Raw genomic sequence first — 17,770 nt, 5'->3', positions numbered from 1 at the left:
GGTAGTCCTCATAGTTTGCATATATGTCGAGCTGACCTTTAAGTGCCACATTTTCTCACATGATTTACGCCTTTACTGCCTTTTAGGTAGAAAGTGCTGCTCCTGGTTCCTTTGGTGCTCTGGTGTCTTCAGTTGGGTTTCTGCTGTACGGCCTGGGCGGCCATGGAGGCTGTGTGGCCTCAGAAGACTGCTGTGCTTTTCCTAATTTCTTTTTACAGATACACTTTTATTTGCTTTCCGTTTATTTTCCTCTGTGTTGAATACACTTTTGCTGTTGTTTTTGTCCCTGTCTTCATCAGACCTTCTCTCTTTTCCTGATGTGCTGCATTTGTATCTCCCGTGGTTTCAGACACCAGAAGATAACTGGCTAGAATTCCATAGAAAGTAATATCCAGTATATTTTGAGTAAAAATTTAAAGGGCCCCTGGAAAGCAGAGTGCAGGAGCCTGAGTTCCTGGGCTTGGCCATGTCTCTGTGGGTGGGACACAGGGACTTGTTTGGTGCCCTGGATCCCGGTACTTGGGTCTCCAGGTGTGTGATTGGGGTCTTTCTGAGAATTAGCTGATTGTACCACATGAAAGTGTATGTGACGTAGCTTTGTGCATGATTGGTGTGTCTCGTTTGTGATACCTTTTTTCTCTGAGGAGATTTGGAGCCATGAATGATCCAGAGCACGTGGAAGGAGGAGAACACGGTGCTGTGACCACCATTGTCCCATTGTCCATTGGGGCTTAGAGGCCCTTCAGCAGCCCGTTGTCCTGCTGTGGGCTGTTCCTGAGAGTCGTTACTGGGCTCTAGGCTGCATGCAGATGGTTAGCATTCCTGACAGCAGTTAGATCATGAGGTTTGAAAGATGGTATAAAGTACCAAACATAAAGTCAAGACGAGAGCATTTGATTTTAGCAGCTGGTGTTGGTGCTCCAAGATTTAGCGCTTCTTCCTCCAGGTGGGACCTTGTGGGCGTGAAGAGTGTAGAGCCATGCGGGCCTCGTGATGGGAAAGGGACACACACGTCTAGTTCTGGGAATTCTGGGTGGGCTCAGTCTATAGGTCCTTACTGAACAATTCCTTGTTGAGTTGCTTATTATTATTTTTTTAGTTCTGTGAGTTGATGGGCTTAAATTGCAACTTGAAGGCACATTCATTGCCTTAAAAAGCAATATTGTGTTTTATAGTGGCTCAGGGAGACAGTGAAATAAAGGAAAATGTCAGTGCGTTTGCTTGTTTAATGCCACTCGAAGCTGTGGACTCTCATCCTTCTATCCCTCAAAGATGTACGCTGCTCATGAAGCGGAGTGAAAGTGCTGTTTAATAATTTAGCTGAGCTGTTTTATATCAATTTTCTCTCTTCAGGCTCAAAGCACTGACAAATAAAGCTTCTGTGATGCTCTTTATGAAAGGAAACAAACAGGTAAAGAACTCAAGAATGGTTTTATTTGTAATTTCTTTTGATGTTGACGTCTGTAGCAAGGGGACGCTTCCGTCTTACTTTCCTGGCTTTAGCTAATGAAGCCGTAGTGGCAGCAGGGAGTTTCCCAGGCCTCAGTTGGTGCTTGTGGAGATCAGACAGGGTGATCTGCATGGTGCTGGACTTCAGCATCCAACCTCAGTGGGGCGCATTTCTTCCTGCTGCCAAACTTTGTCAGCTAATGCGGTCGGCCCTGCGCACACTGGACTGGTTCTGTTAGCTGCTGTCCGCCCCTGGAGTGTGCAGTGGGGTTCTCTGCTTCCTGAGTTACACCTGTTTTTGTTTTCTTCTTGGTGATTATTTAAAGCAGATTTTTATCCTTTTTTTCCTGGAAGTCCAGGAAGTATGCATAAATTCTGGGAACAGGATCATTAGTGCAGTTAAGGTGTTTATGTGGTGCCAGGTCTTTCCCACAGGATTGGGAGTTGGAATCCTGGGGCGTGAAAAAAACTGTAAGATGTTTCCATAACCTCAGAAAAGTTCGGTGCTCTATAGTGTAAATGTAGATTTGAAAAGTGGGAGTAGAAGTCCAGGTGGGAGTAGGAGAACAATGCCCCTAATCATTGCAGCAAGGTGGGAGGGAGGTGAGGCCGTCTGAGTGACATAGAGAAGGGGCAGCAGAAGCCTCAGGGTTTAACTCAGGACCTGTCTGACCACAAAGGTTACAATGTTAGAGCACGGGTCATCTCCGGTGGTTACAAACTGAGGTAAGTCTAGGGGCCGTGCGTCTGGGACGACGTCGGGATGGGTCAGTCCCGAAGGTGCAGGTGTCATTCCTCTGACGGCTCTTGATGTGAAGAGGCCCTGGGGGGTGGCTGCCTTCTGCAGGTGCTATCCCCCTTGACAGAGCATTAGATACAACCATGCTAGTGGGCTGTGTGGGAAATGCAGTGCATCCTAAAATTTGTTTTTTTCTAAATTTAGGAAGCTAAATGTGGCTTCAGCAGACAGATTCTGGAAATACTAAATAGTACTGGGTAAGTAAATCTTGTTTTCAAATGGTATATTTTAAGAAATTCTAACTTTTCAGTTCTGCCACTGATGCTTTTCAGTTGTTATATCTGTTCATATATTTTTATCTATTTATTTTTGCTATAACGTTTTCCGAATGCTTTAGCTTAGACCACAGTAGAATTTTCTGGCCAGTGTCCAACCTATTGGTAACATAAAGGAGGTATTCTAGCAATCATCAGAATAACTCTGTCTACTTTCCCAGAGGAAAGTTAATAACTGAGTTCTTACCATGCATAAAGATATTTTAGGGAAAGTGTATCATAGGTTTTTAATTTTCTTTAAAAAAAATTCTAGTTTCCAAATTGTTCATGAAACTGATAGGATACATATTAAGATCCATTGTCTGGATCTGACAAATACGGTAAATTAAATTGCAGAGCTCATGCTTTTGCTCTCCTTAGTGATGGAGCTGCCAGGTAAGAAAATTATAATTGAGTTTTGTGGTTAAAAACCAAACCACTTGGGACTTCCCTGGTGGCGCAGTGGTTAAGAATCCGCCTGCCAGTGCAGGGGACACGGGTTCGAGCCCTGGTCCAGGAAGGTCCCACAGGCTGCGGAGCAGCTAAGCCCGTGAGCCACAACTACTGAGCCTGTGCTGTAGAGCCTGTGTGCCACAACTACTGAGCCCACGTGCCACAACTACTGAAGCCCACACACACGCCTAGAGCCCGTGCTCTGCAACAAGAGAAGCCACTGCAATGAGAAGCCCGCGCACCGCAACGAAGAGTAGCCCCTGCTCGCTGCAGCTAGAGAAAACCCGTGTGCAGCAACGAAGACCCAACGCAGCCAGAAATAAATAAATAAAATAAATAAATTTATTTAAAAAAAAGCGAAAACGCCAAACCACTTGTTTGGAGATACTTAACACATGTTCTATGGGGTTGTCAAATGTTTCTGCTTATTTCTTCCTTATTATTTCTCAACTGCTTCTTTTCAATATTGTAAGGATTCTAACCGTAGCTTTAAATAGACAAGCTGACCCTGTGAAGTGACACGGTAAGTCATCTCTGAAGCATTTGGGCATTCTTGGGCAGGGTGGAGTAGCACAGGTTCAAATACAACTTTAGGGACCAAAGAAGAAACACAGTTGTTCTCTTCAAATGATTGTGACATTTCACAGAGGAGAGTCTAGTCGCTTTTGTCCTGTGGCCTCCAGCTGCCTCATTTTCACCCCGCCCCAGGATGTAGGGGAGGCCGGCTTGGCTTTGGTCGTTTTGTTTACGCCCCCTTTCTCTGTCTTCCCTCTGCCACAGCTCCCAGTGAGTCGCCCTCAGGCCACCTCTCCCTAGTGCCAGTGTGTCCCCTCAGGTCCTGAGGCCAGGGTAGGACAACCCTAGGCCCATCACCACTCAAGTATTTGGTGGAAAGTCTCCATAACTCTGTCCCATGTCTGTCTAATCCTGATTGGATTGGAAGCACCAGGTAACCCCCAGTGGAGCGCCTTCTTTGGGAGAGAGTGCCCTCCTGGCTCGAGACTGGCTAAACACCTCCCAGGGTCTGTTAACTTGAGTGGACCGTGGTCTTGCTGAGAGCCATTAGAATGTGGAGGAAGCTCCTGGCACTTTATTCCTTTCCTCCATTCTTGCACTTGTCTGTTCCTTCCCTAGCCAAAGTACGCATGCCTTGAGGGGCTGAGTACCTAGTGTGTATTGGGTGTGAAAAGCACCCTTTACAGTGAACTTCTAGGAGATGTATTGGCTGCTGTGATTCTATATACCTATGAGCATTTAGGCCCAGCACTTCTTAAATCCTTTATAGATAGTTCCAGAACTCATTATTTGTATCGTACTGTGTCAATTAGGAGATCTGCAGGGAGACTTAAATTGGGTGATTCTTTTTTTTTAATCTTTTTTGCTCTTCTTTGAAACATTCCTTTTTTGGTACTTGCTGCTGATTATCCTGTCAGGTTATTTTTTTAACTGTTTCCTGCATCATGGACAGTCTTCTTTGGAACGTGTTTACTCAGTAAACAAGATTTCCCTATGAAGATGGTTTTGGTTTTATGGAAAACAAAATTTGTTTCTTTATATGTGGCATTTTCTTTGGCCAGTTTTTGGAATCGCATGTGTACCCACAGTCTCCCTGCAGGGATTCATTCAGTCTTATATTCTTACTAATTCTTTGACCACCTTGTAATGAAATCCTCCCCGAGTAGATGTGGTTGAATTTTCATTAATTTATACAATTAGTGTTCATTACACGGCGTAATGCCACAACACTTTCACTGGTTTTGTGCATATTGAAAATAGCACGTGGGACTGCCCTGGTGACGCAGTGGTTAGGAATCTGCCTGCCAGTGCAGGGGACACGGGTTTGATCCCTGGTCGGGGAAGATCCCATGTGCCACGGAGCAACTAAGCCCGTGTGCCACAACTACTGAGCCTGTGCTCTAGAGCCCGTGAGCCACAACTGCTGAGCCCATGAGTCAACAACTACTGAAGCTCGCGCGCCTAGAGCCTGTGCTCCGCAACAAGAGAAGCCACCGCAGTGAGAAGCCTGTGCACCGCAACTAAGAGTAGCCCCCGCTTGCCGCAACTAGAGAAAGCCTGCACGCAGCAGCGAAGACCCAACGTAGCCAAAAATAAATAATAAGAAAAAGAAAGTATAGCATGTGTGTTCTGTGATAAGTTTACTGCTGTGTGGAAAGCACATCTGCAGAGTGTAGAGTTGGTTGGCAATTTTTTTCCCAGCTGGTGAGCCCCCAGCCTCCATTCATGGGCACCAGCAGGGCTGCTCCCTCCTGCACCCTAAGCAGCTGCCAGTAGGTTAGGAAGCAGCAGTGCCGAGGGGGCTGGAAATGGAGCGAGGGTGCTAACGACAGGCCTGCATGAACGCCTGAACTTGGCAAACTGCAACTGGCCGGCTACTTACGTAAATCAAGTTTTATTGAAACACTGTCCTTTCATCTCTGCCTTTTCTGGCTGCTTCTGTGCTTCACAGCGGAGGTGAGTGGTTGGAGCAGAGGCTGTATGGCTCGCAGGGCCGAGATGGTTACCGCCTCACCCTTTACAGAAAGGTCGCTGACCCCTGTCTGACCTGATACTGTGTAGAGAAAACTCCAGATAAATTCTTGTCTTGGGATAACGTATTCTGTGTAGTACCTGACAGATTAAGTAGAATCATTTCTATTTTTCCACAGTAAATTTTGTTAGCAACAAAATAGTTTTACTTTTCTTGACTGTTTTTGAAACACCAAATAGTTCTTATAATTTTTGTCTAAAACTGTATTTCTTGTTAAAATGTTTTCTCCTTTTTTGTAGTGTTGAATATGAGACATTTGATATCTTGGAGGATGAAGAAGTAAGTTCTGTGTTTTATGTTTTGTCCTTTGTCTTATTTTTAATCATTAGGATTATCATTTAATCCTAACCTGACGGGAAGGTTTCAGGGTCCCTTTTGTTTCCGTAGGTTCGGCAAGGATTAAAAACGTACTCCAATTGGCCGACATACCCTCAGCTGTATGTGAAAGGGGAGCTTGTTGGAGGACTGGACATCGTTAAGGTGAGGTTGGGATTCGTTCGTCTGGGAGCCCAGAGAACTGAAAACCCGGGCGCGTTTGAAAACTGTTTCATTGGGGTTGTTCTCGATGTTCTTTCCTGGCCTCATATTGAATCACTTCTAGACCAGCATTACCATCTTTACAACCATAATATCTGCCGTTCTCTCAGCTCTCACCTGATGCGGGCAGATCAGCTCCCTTACTGTGCGGCCTTTCCTGCCACGCTGGGTCCTTTCACAGCCTCCTCCAGCTCTTGAGGGACTGCTGGCCAGGGTCCGAAGTGTGCCTGGGCATTCAGAGCGGCTCCGGGTGTGGCCGAGCTCAGAACTTGATTGATTCACACTGTACTGAGTTCTTCATGTTTTCAGCTTTCCTTCACCCTGTCTCTGCTTTGGATTTCCTTGCATGTCTCATACTGAAGTATGCTTTCTGCGCCCTTCAGGGCCTTTCTCTGTGAGTCACTCACAGAGTCTTTCTGGCCAGAAGTGGTCGCTCTGCCCCTGCTCCGGAAGTGCTCCTGTCCTTTTCTGTTTCTATTATCGTCATTACGTTGTTTTCTGGTGGCATTTTATTTTGCTTTACTCACGCGCACTTGGGTGATGGAGTGAAGAGCACCATGCGGAGGGACCGGGGGCCTGAGACCTAGTGCCGGCCTGGCCCTGCTCGCTGTGTCACCGAGGCCTGAGGTCACCTCCAAGTCCCCCTTTGATTCTCAGGTGCTAGAACTCTGGACAGCTCTGTCAGACCGTAAGCGTGTTTCAAGGACGCTGTTTCTTACCTGTCTTTGATGATGAATTTCCTTCTTTGGTTTGCTTTAAGTAAATTCTAACTGAATTTTAAACGAACATGACTTTTCTCATAGAATTTCAAGTCCAGAACTTAGGGCACCCCTACCTGGTAGCACCTGTGTGCTCCGGTGCTCTCCTGATTAGCCCAGGACCCCAGAGGGCAGCTGCAGCTTTCACGTCCTCACACCCTGCCTCCGACCCAGGCTCGCCCTGGGCGTCATGGTGTGGGAGGAGGGTGGCAGTGGGTCGGCACAGGAGGGCCTGGGCAGGAACGCAGGGCTCTGCTCCGGAAGCGCCAGCCTCCACGAAAGGCGGGTGGTGGGGCTGCCGGGGCTCAGGCCCGCCTCGGCCTCGCCGGTTAGAGGATTTTCCCTGAGGTCAGATCCCTGGTATTTTAAGTGGAAAGCAAGTGGTAAGTACCGCTGTCTCTAGTTATAAAATGAAAGTTTTTTAACTCATGCTTTCGTACCGTGAAAGCACTCTGGCCCAGCCCTGAGTGCCGGTAGGTTTTCTGAACACAGGGCCACGGTTTCATCCGCCCAGATTTTGTCTCCTGCCCAGTCAGTTCAGGTTTGACATCACAAACCTTGAGCAAGCCAGTGAGGCATTTCCCCAGTAAAGTGTCTCATTCCTGGAGGGAAAAAAAAGGTTTAACACAGTGGCTTTTGAATAGCCCTGAGGCAACAAAAATAGATCTGCATTCATTATCTTATATCTATTTTTTATTTTTGTAAGACACAAACTGTCTTCCGACCGGAATACCCTTGAGCCTATTCTTGTCTGAATGTTTGATGGCCTGTACCTCAGCCACTGGTAGCTCTTGGGGAAATACAATCAATAAATCTCATTTAATTCTAAAGCTGAGCTGCACGGGCAACTTCTTAGGTATATAACAGGGTGTCCGTTACATGACTTTCTGTGTTCGCCTGCTAAGAACTTGCATGTTTGGAAACGTGTGATGGTGCTAACACTTTTCTTTGAGAAGATAACTGGGAAGAGCTGTTAGGGTGCCGTTTTGGTCTGTTTCTGGCAGAGGGCAGTTCTTCACCTTTAGGTCACTTAAAGCAGCGGTCCCAACCTTTCTGGCACCAGGGGCTGGTTTCGTGGAAGACAGTTTTTCCACGGACCGGGGGTGGGGCAGGGTGGCTCGGGCGGTGACACGAGCCACGGGGAGCGGCAGGTGAGGCTTCGCTCGCTCGTCCGCTGCTCACCTCCTGCTCTGCGGCCCGGGTCCCAACAGGCCTTGGACCGGTACCGGTCTGTGGCCCAGGGGATGGAGACCCCTGACTTCAAGCCTCAGCCGTGTTGCCGACGGGTTAATCCTGACTTCGCTCCCCAGGAGCCGTGAACGCTGCTTTGGTCGAGTGGGTGACTGGACGAGTGAGTCACTTGGAGACTCAGTGACTCCATCAGGCCGATGTCCTGAGAAAAATATCTGCTGGTTAATACGCACACGGTGTGTCCCTGTTACCTCTAAAGAGCGAACGGTTCCTCACCGCAGACTGTGGATGCGGAAACAGTTGAGAGGCAGAATATTTAGATCCGTTGCTGTTTAACCCACTGGCTCGCAGTCACAGCGGCGTCTGAAGGCCTGTGCCACGCCAGGCAGGCCCCTCTGGCTCTTCGTGTAGGCCGCCACGTCTCATCCTCCAGCGGGGTAGGAAAGGGACAGAAGTTCGGGGAGCTGTGTGCCCTGTCGCAGCCAGGGAGCCGTGGCCAGATTCCACCCGAGGGCCGCCCGGCCCACCCACCTTGCCGCGTGGCCTGCTGCTTCTGAGTTGTGTGCTCTGAGAGGCCCTGCTTGGCCTCTTGGCGTAGCTGGACGTCTGCTTGTTAAATGGGTAGAAGATCCCAAGACCTTGCTGTCTGAGTTTGTGTGATAGGATCATGCCTGTTTGGGTTCAATCCAGAGAGCAGTGCGAGTGGATTTTAGTGGTTTTATTCATTGATGTTCATGCAGCTTAGGAAGAACCTGAAATGTTCTACCAAATTAAGTGTTTACCTTAAACTAGAAAATCTTATTTATCCTCCATGGTCATGTTTTAAACTTGATGGCTGTATTCCATATTTTAGATCTGAAAGATAGGCACAAAAAATTTTCTGAATTACTTCATCTCTTTAATGGTTTCTGGCCTTTACATTTACGTACTAGTACCATGGCTTTTCCAAGTTTGGTTTGAAATAGTGAAGCCTGTTTACCACCTGTAGGGCCGCAGGTGTCATGTGCATTGTATCTGAGTGGACCTTAATATCACAGTGTTTCTTTTTTCAGTCACTCAAAGTTCATTTTCCCTGTTTATTGCTGTTGTTTAAATAGGAAGCTTCGTCGTGTTGCTCTCATTGCTGTATTCGCTAATGCTAAAAAATCTGTTGGTGTTCGTTTCAGAATGCCTTTTAACTTGAATTTTGTACTGTGATAGTGTACCCGGTTTTTTTTTTTTTTTTTTTTTTTTTTTTTTTTTTTTGCGGTATGCAGGCCTCTCACTGTTGTGGCCTCTCCCGTTGCGGAGCACAGGCTCCGGACGCGCAGGCTCAGCGGCCATGGCTCACGGGCCCAGCCGCTCCGCGGCATATGGGATCCTCCCAGACCGGGGCACGAACCCGTATCCCCTGCATCGGCAGGCGGACTCTCAACCACTGCGCCACCAGGGAGGCCCCTGTACCCAGTTTTTATGGCATGATCCTTTGTTCAAGTGTGTTGGTGGACTGGAGTTTTCATCCAGTAAGGTGTTTCTTTGGGTTCTCTGATATAGATGCAATCTTTCTTTGTTTAGATGTTTCCATTTTTTATATATATGTATGCATGATATTATTGTTTCCTTTTTTATTTTTAGGAACTGAAAGAAAATGGTGAGTTGCTGCCTATACTGAAAGGAGAGAATTAATAAACGTTAGACTTGGTGCCCAGCTACTGCAAGAAGGCCTTCACTCCGGTGGAGCAGTTCATGATTTCGTCCTCAGCAGGGGACTAGGAGTGGAAGGTGCTCGGCCCCAGGCACGCTGTGTGTGTTTCACAAGGTTGTGCTAAATAAACGTATGTGACGTTTTTCCACCAAAAATAGAATGCAATAAACACCTTCACGTTCAGTTAAAAATAGTTGTGTAAAAAAGTGTGTCTTTACAGTGGTGTTAGACATGTAGTTACTGTAATTAACCCACTTTTCATCTCTTTTTCATCATATGTGGGCATCTTGAAGCAGTTAAGAAATAGACAGTCTTCAGAGAGTGGAGAGCTGTGAGAGTCTGAACCACAGCAGTATTTAGAGCCACTCATAGACCAGACCAGTGGCTCCCCTCACTGGCCGGAGATCTCTTTACAGCTCAGAAAATTCCGCTGCAGACCTTGTTCTGGCAGCATCACTGAGCTGGGCCCTGGTGAAGTCGCAGGGGCAGCGTCAGGCGTCTGCAGATGGAGGACCCGTCTCAGAAGCCCCAGCAGCGTAGTACCAAGAAACGTTTGAGAGGAAGGTGACTTCTCAGTGGGTGTGTCAGCAAGGCTTCTTTCGTAACTTGTACAAGGATGGTAGCCTGGCAGAGAGCAGAATGGTGTTGTCGAGTTGTGCGTTACACATCACAACTTACTTTAATCATTGTATTGAAAGTATTGATTTAGCCCTTAAGTATGTGGAGAACATCGAGAATTCCATGAAAATTTCAGTAGTATTTTTGATCCTGAATCCAACGTATTGGAAAAACAGTTGCTCCAGTAGGCCTGAGCTGCGCATGCCTTAAACAGACAGTTGAATCCACTGTCATGGTTCTTAGACTTTTCTGGTACCCGTGGCACATGTTAGCCTCGTTGAGTTTTCCCAGCCTGTCCATCTGAAAACTGTCTGGTGGTTGTAAGGAAAGGGGTGCAGAGGCCAGCAATTTAGGTAAGAGAAACGGGAGGAAATGCAGGTTAGCCCTTCACTAGGGCGCTGGCTTTTCCTGTCTCTTGAGCGACAGGCCATTTCTCTGCTTTTTGGTTGTGTGGAGAGGAGGGAGCTGATACCCTGGTGTGTGTTACAGAGACATCTGCACGAGATCATAAAGGTGGACGTGGCCTTGCTTCCTGCCGGGAGGAGGACACCCATCATGGTGGATATTCCTGCCACTGTGTGTAATCAGGTGGGTCTCTTCTGGGCATTAGTCTATGAACTACGTTTTTCCACTTAAAATGAAAACTGTATAAGCAAACCTTTAAAATGCAGATGGAAATGGAATTTTGACTGAAATTTTATTAAGCCCTTGGCTTCAGGGATGTGTGTGGCTCACAGAGGGGTCCCTAATTTCCTTGTGTGCTTTTATCCTAAACCTAAACCGTCTGCACGCCGCTTTCGTGATCTCTGCTCTCTCCACGAGTGCTACCTGCCCTGGTATATTTTCTCCTAAGTCACATTTTAACCTCACCTTATCCCAAGCAACAGTGTCTTTGCTATCACAACAGTATCTTTACTAGGTTTTGTTTTTTTTTTTCCCTCTTGCACATTCAGATAAACAAAATATATAACTTTTAAGAAACACACCGACCTCCAATTTGGGAACCACCCTTCTGGCCAAAGGTGTTGCTCTGATAATGTAAGATGCTACGTGCATTTTAGGACAGCCTTCTCTTCCTTCAGGTGACTCTTGCATGATGAAGAACTTTGACGGTATCATGCTTGGTTGAGCATCACGGTTTGAGTTGGGATGAGTGTTCAGAGTTTTTGGGGAGTTGTCCCTGTGTTGAACGTGAGGTTGTCCTCTTGAATTCTGTTAGTTTTTGGCTCTAGGTATGTTGGAGTGACAGTGGTGCAGATTTCTGTTTTGCAGGTGTTTCCAGCTAGATGTTGGGAAGGCCAAGAGGCCTCCATGCAAACTGATAGCCATTCCTCATTGACTTTTCTGGGTATATTGTAGGAGTAAGGCAGGTGATTCTCGTGCCTGGTGGAATTTCACATTCCACAGGTAATCCCCGATCAGATTTCCTAACCAGCAAGCCTGTCCTAGTCATAACATTCTGTCAAAACTGTAATCTTCTCTGGGATCCACAAATCCTGGAGACAGAGTAGTTCTCAGCACCCGAGAGACCGTTGGCAGGGAAGGTGACAGGGTGTCATTTGGATGCTGCAGGTTTGAGCTTTGTTGGGAGCAGACGGGGCCGGGGCTGTGTGAGGGTGTCATCGGGTTTGTGTGGTTTGGGGGAGGAGGGGCGTGTGTGTGGCTAGAAGGGCTGGGAAGCGCTGTTGTCTGCTGGGGAGCTGGGGGCCTCTGCACAGCCCAGCCCTGCCAGCTCCTCGCCTACGTGGTTCCCTGTGCTTGAGTTCGCTTGTGACATGGGGCTCATGGTGGGCCTGGGGCTGGGGAGCGGCAGGTCACCGTGCGGGGTGCTGGGGATGCTGGCACTGGCTGCCATTACGACTTCGTCTTTTAACCTCCAGGTCGCCCTTCAAGAAGGTGATTGTTCCATAGGAACCGGGAGGGCTCACTGAGGAAGCAGGCAGCTCCCCGACTCGTGTGTCGAGCCTGGAGGCAACTTCCTTGCGAGGGAAGGGTTTTTCGGGAATTGGTATCCACTTGGGGAAATAGCTTGCAGGAAGGGACTAAAAAAGGCAAAACAAAAAACCCAAAAAACTCTGATTTTGCTTTGTAACCAGAAGTGGAAAAAAAAAAATAAAACCAATGAAAGAAGTTGGGAATTTGGATGAGGAACTTAGGGAGATAAGTGAGTTTTAGCGCAAAGGCTCAGCTGCAGGCTTGGGCTGAGATTTCCGTCCGGGATTATATGACTCCCTAGACCTGAGGCTCGCCTCCTCCACGCAGCCACCCCGTCACGGTGTATGGAATTAAGTTGCCTTTGTACCTGTAATGGGAAATGCCGGGTGACTGGCTGGGACTCTGGGCTCTGGCTGAAGTCTGTCCCTCTCCTGAGCACTGGGGAGGGCAGTTCATCCTTCCTCTTTCTTACCACCTGTTACTTTGTAGTCCAAGGATTGATTTGAAGAAGGCCTAGGAGGTAAGTGTGTTGAGACTTGCTAAAACAATGTAAATGGCCCTTGGAACATAAAAGGATGGGGGGGTTGGCCTTGCCCTGGTGATGACGGGGACCTTGTGTCATGCTGTGGGACAGCTGAGCCTTGCAGGGCAGCCGTGCTGTTCTTGGCCTCGGTCAGGAACTTCAGGCTGTCCATCTTGACTGATCATTAACGTGCTCAAGAAGGAAGAAAAAAATGATTTTCCATTTGCAAACTTCACAAAAAACCTCCTCATGAGTTTGAGATAGAGACAAATTTTTTAAAATAGGAAGCATATGTTTATAATTAGAAAATCTCATTGTATTAACTTACTTTTAAAGAAAGCTACGTTTCTAATCATGCTAAGAAGTTTAATTGACCTCTGAAACAGCTGTAATACATTTGAATGACTTGATGCAGGTGATCATTACCTGCCTCATTGGAGGGAATTACAAAAATAAGACCTATCCCGTGGCCAAATCAGAAGTTCAAGGCTTAAGACTGAAATATGAAGCATGATTTTCGATTTAGGTTTTAATTAAAGTCAGTTTTCTTAACGTGACAATAGGTACTTGTTACCACAATTCACACATTTTTTTCCGAAGTAAAAGTAATTTGGTTCTTTGCAGATAAATTCATTTTTTTGTACCCCATTTCAGACGTTGAGTTGTAGGAATGGATAGAAGTTGGTGCCTCATTCACCAAAATGGGTAATTTCAAAGACAGGGTTTTATAGTTAGTAACCCCATTCTGGTTTCAGAATGCTTAGGGGCTTTGTCTGATGTTCACAGGCATTCAGATCCGGAAGACGTGAGTTCGGCCGGCTTCGGGGCATTCGGGCCCAACGGGGAGGGCGTGTGTCGGGTGTGTGCCCGGGCTCCCCATGCGCCGCCTCGCTGAGGCCGCGGCATCCCTCGAGGAAGACTCCGGTGCATCTAAGTTACTTCGCAGGGGGCTAGCCGCGGGGGCCTGAGCCAGGAGGGGCACCAACTCCAGCCCTGGGCACTGTGCTTTGGGCATCGTGGCACGACGGCTGCAGCCAGAGGTCTTGGGCTTCCGAAATCCGTCAGGAGTACCGTGGCTGTGTAAAAATGAGGTGCCAGGACTCAGCCCTTACGATCAAAAAGGCCTTTCATGTGCTCCCCCACCTTCATCTAGATGGTTATCATTTGTAGATAATTTTTAACCATCTCCTAAAACAACGCGTTTTTTTTTTTAAGTTATAAGTTTTTCCCGTATGAACCTCTAGAGGGAGAGCCTGACCCTTTGTGGGGTCGCCCGGGGGATGCCTGCCACGTGGCCTGGAGTTAGGGGGTTAGGGTTCCTGTCTCCAGGAACCAAGTACAGCCAGCCTTCAAACCCAGGCCTGGAACCTGGATATGGAGTCTATTCAGGAAGAAGAGAAGCTTGGTATTTTGACGGGCGTTTACATAGTTTTTTATGCTATTGCTCTGTGTTTTGTGTTTTAAAAAAGGACCATGATGACAGATAGGAGCTTGGATGCCCTCAGAGAGCCCCTCCCTCCCTCCCTCCTCCCTCTAGAGGAAGGTTCCAGGCCATCTGGCCGCTGGTGCAGGCAGGGAAGAGGCCCCAGCTGTTTCTGGGCCCACAGTGGAGATCTGGCCAGGACTGACACAGTCCGGGGCACTTGTCCCTCGTGTGTCCTGAGGGTCTCACTCCAGCGTCATCGCGTCCTGCTGGGCAGGGTGTGTGGGTCTGGCTGTCAGGCTCTGGAGGGGGAGCAGCCGAGCAGGCGGCTCACGGGCACAGCGCCGGGCTCTGTGCCGGGCTCGGTGTCGGCCGTCCCCTCCCTCTGTTCCCTACGTGTGCCCTGTTCCGGAAGAGTGCTCCTCAGGGCACTTCCCTCTCCTGGGAAGCAGCCTCCTGCATCACCTCGGTGGGGCCTGAGTGCTGGGCCCAGTGCAAAATGAAAACTCTGGCCCTTTGTTCATAGAGCAGCAAAAAAGTGCCCTGAGAGGTGCTAAAACATAAAGCTTTTTTCTTCCACATTCTCTATGTCATGGTTTTAACGTTTTGCTGTTTAATGCCCTAGTAAAGAAAAATTAAAAATTTAAATTATTAGCAGGAGTCCGCCTTTCTTTGTATTGTGCGATGACAACTTTAACTGCACATACAAGAGCATTTACCTGTACACGGGGGATGTGGAATGACAGTTTTACAGTTTGGGCGTGCGCGCGTATTGTGTTAACAGACGCTGGAAATGCTGCACAAAACTCTGCCTTTCCTTCATTCCCCTTCTTGGTGGGCGCGCATTCTCTCAACACTGCCCTGGCTGATGCAGGAGGAAGGGCCCGGGGTGGGGGGGGTGGGGGGGGCTGGGTACCATCTTTGCCTCCCGTCAGTTCACCGTGAGTGGTTGGCCAGCACGAGGGATACCGGCCAGAGGGACAGACAGGGTTCCTGGCCACGCGTGGCTCTTGGAACGCTGTTGCCTTCTTTCTGTGTACGAAGGAAGTTGTGGTTTGAAGGGAAAGCATGGCCTCTCAGGGCTGCGGGCTCCCTGCTGCGGGCTCATAGGTGTAACAGGCTCACCTGGACTTGCCCTGAGGCTCAGGGACCTCCCATGCACAGGGGCACTGGGACTCCGTGCTGTGTGTGAGCGGGTGGCGGGGGACAGGTGGGCACGCACGTTGTCCCCTTAGACTTCACCTAGCAAACACAAGTCCAAAGATACAGTGATGCATTTCAAGGTGACAGCGGAATGTTGAACGGCGTGGGTTCCCTGAGTGAGGGCCCTGCCAGCGGCACTGTGCAGGCCTATGAAGCCTTGGGGGTGTGGTCTGAGGGGGGACGGTGGGGGTGGGGAGGTCCAGCCCTGACCCCGTTCTTTCCTAGAGGTCCTGTTGAAGAGCCACTTAGTGTAACTGCTGTCCCGTAATGAGTCTTCTCTTTGAACTTGACTAGAACTGTTCACTAGGGAAACGTGCACATTACCCTCAACACAGTCAGTGTCCTGAGTCCTTGCTCTTCATGCATTCCTGTGTTAGTCATGTGGTATAACAACAGCAACACCTACCTACCTGGTGCTGATGACGTGTCAAGTACTGTCCTATATATTTGACACAGTGAATCGCTTACTTCTCACAACAACCTATAAGGTGGGCATTATTGACCCCATTTTATAGATGGGGAAACTGAGCACAGAGAGGTCTAAGCCACCTGCTCCAGGTCACACAGTACCAGGTGGAGCTGGGATTTGGCCCTGGGTCACCTGGCTCCAGAGCTCCTTCCCTGGTGATTTGGAGGGAGGCCATTCAAGTTCCCGGTGGTCAGAGGGCACTGAGCACAGGGTGGAGGGCTGGCTGGTGGATGGGGCCCCAGCTGGCCCTAATGGGGCAGAGGGCTGGTGCAGGAGGTGGGGCGGGGAGAAGACTGACGATCTCGGGAGCTGCCCTCTGCTGAAGGCCAGGCTCTGCTGGCAGCCCAGTGCTTGTTAGGTAGAAACTGCCAAGGACCCAAGCACAGTGGGTGTCACAGGTGCCGTTTTTGGCGTGGGGGGAACAGGTTCAGAAATTTTCCGACGTCACTCGCCTAAGGGGGTGGTTGAGCTCCCAATCCCTGCACCTTCTGGACGCGGCGAATGGTCATTCTCAGCAAGCGCTGTTCTCTGGCTGCGGTGGAGGACAGCAGCCACTCGGTGCGGTCGGCAGGGCAGCCCCTCTGCTCGGGGCGAGCCCCTTCCCGCCCCGTGGGTCCCGGGTGGTTGCTGTCACCCCGGGGCATCCTGGGGGACAGCCCGGAGCTCACGGAGCAAGCCTCTCACCCTCTGTGCAAACAATGAAGTTCTAAAGCGAACGAAACGTTAGAATGTGAGCTGTCCTCTTAGCATGACAAATACACCCTGCTAATGACCCAGAGGACTGCATTTGAATTGAGCGGGGTCAGCCCTTGGAGGGCTGTTCTGGGTGGCTGCAGATCGCCCGCCCGGCCGGCCCCTCTCTCCCCACCCTCGGTTTCCCTCGCCCTCCGCGAGGGCCCGGGTGCCAGGCAGGACGTGCGCAGGCCCGGCCGGCGCCACCCCGGGAGCAGGTGTGCGGCCTCGGGGCCGGGCTGGGGGAGGGGCGCGCCGGGCACGTGCGGGGAGGGGCTGCGCAGGCTCCGCGTCCTCCCCTCCTGCCCTGCGCGCAACTTTCTGGAGGGGTCGACCCCAGTGCACCCCGCTTCTGTAGAGGTAAGTCCCGGTGCGCCCCCGCTTCTGGAGGGGTGGGTCCCGGTGCGCCCCCTTTCGGGAAGGGCCGGCCTGGGCGCGTCTACGCTGGCGCGGGGTCGCCTCGCCCCGGGAGACGTGCAGCCCCTGAGCCTTGGCCGGAGGCCGCACTGCTGTGGAGGACGCGCCCAGATACCAGCCCCGGAACCAGAGGTCGGAGCCGGTGGCCAGCCCTACCTGGCTGGGTCCCCCCGTTTGCCGCGGTCGTGGGACCTGCAGGGCCGCCCCTCTGCCCCCAGCCACAGGGCCAGGTGACGGCAGGCGACGCCCAGGGCCACGCGTGATGCTGAGCTTTCCACCCCCCACGGCTGTCATAAACGGAAAGAGGTCCCCCAGGGGTTCTCAAGCGTCAGTTCTGTCGAATGCAGAACGGCCCAGGCCGGTGCGCTCGTTCTCCGGCCCCTGCTGGATTGTAGAGGTCCGCTCGGACTTAGCGCGCGGCCAGCCACGGAGTGGCCTCCACGCGGGCCGCGGGCCTCCGAGCGGGCGGAGACGGCGCGTGTCCACGCGAGGGCGCCGCTCACCGCGCTGGCGGCCGGCCCGTACCGCCTGCAGGGGCGGCCGCCGGGCGCCAGGGGGCGCGCGAGGACCGGGGAGCGCGCGGGGGCCGGCCCGCGGATCCCGGAGTGCGCGTCCTGCCGTGTGCGCGCGCGGGGGGAGGAAGCAGAAGGCGGAAACTTGCCTGGAGCGTGCCCGGCGCACCTATGCAGGTGCCTCTTGGCCCCGTTACCCGCGTTCAGGTTCCGCCCTCGGCCCGACCGTGGGCCTCATTTTCCCGCCCGGGACACGGAGGCCCCG

At 50.5% G+C, this 17,770-nt stretch overlaps 1 protein-coding gene across 2 annotated transcripts in view; it reads left to right on the top strand.

The window, feature by feature from the left end:
- GLRX3 (glutaredoxin 3) overlaps positions 1-9,864 on the top strand; it is a 31,614-nt gene extending 21,750 nt beyond the window's left edge. For both annotated transcript variants that reach the window (XM_081231254.1, XM_081231255.1), the window contains 5 exons: positions 1,354-1,411; positions 2,393-2,445; positions 5,743-5,782; positions 5,891-5,983; positions 9,604-9,864. In XM_081231254.1, coding sequence (XP_081087380.1) covers positions 1,354-1,411; positions 2,393-2,445; positions 5,743-5,782; positions 5,891-5,983; positions 9,604-9,654 — 295 coding nt within the window. In that variant the 3' untranslated portion in view covers positions 9,655-9,864. The remainder of the gene's footprint in view (positions 1-1,353; positions 1,412-2,392; positions 2,446-5,742; positions 5,783-5,890; positions 5,984-9,603) is intronic.
- Positions 9,865-17,770: the final 7,906 nt, after the last annotated feature.

This window comes from Mesoplodon bidens, assembly GCF_964165515.1.
Source record: "Mesoplodon bidens genome assembly, chromosome: 1".
Taxonomy (NCBI): Eukaryota; Metazoa; Chordata; class Mammalia; order Artiodactyla; family Ziphiidae; genus Mesoplodon; species Mesoplodon bidens.
This window is presented reverse-complemented; position numbering and strand designations above follow the sequence as displayed.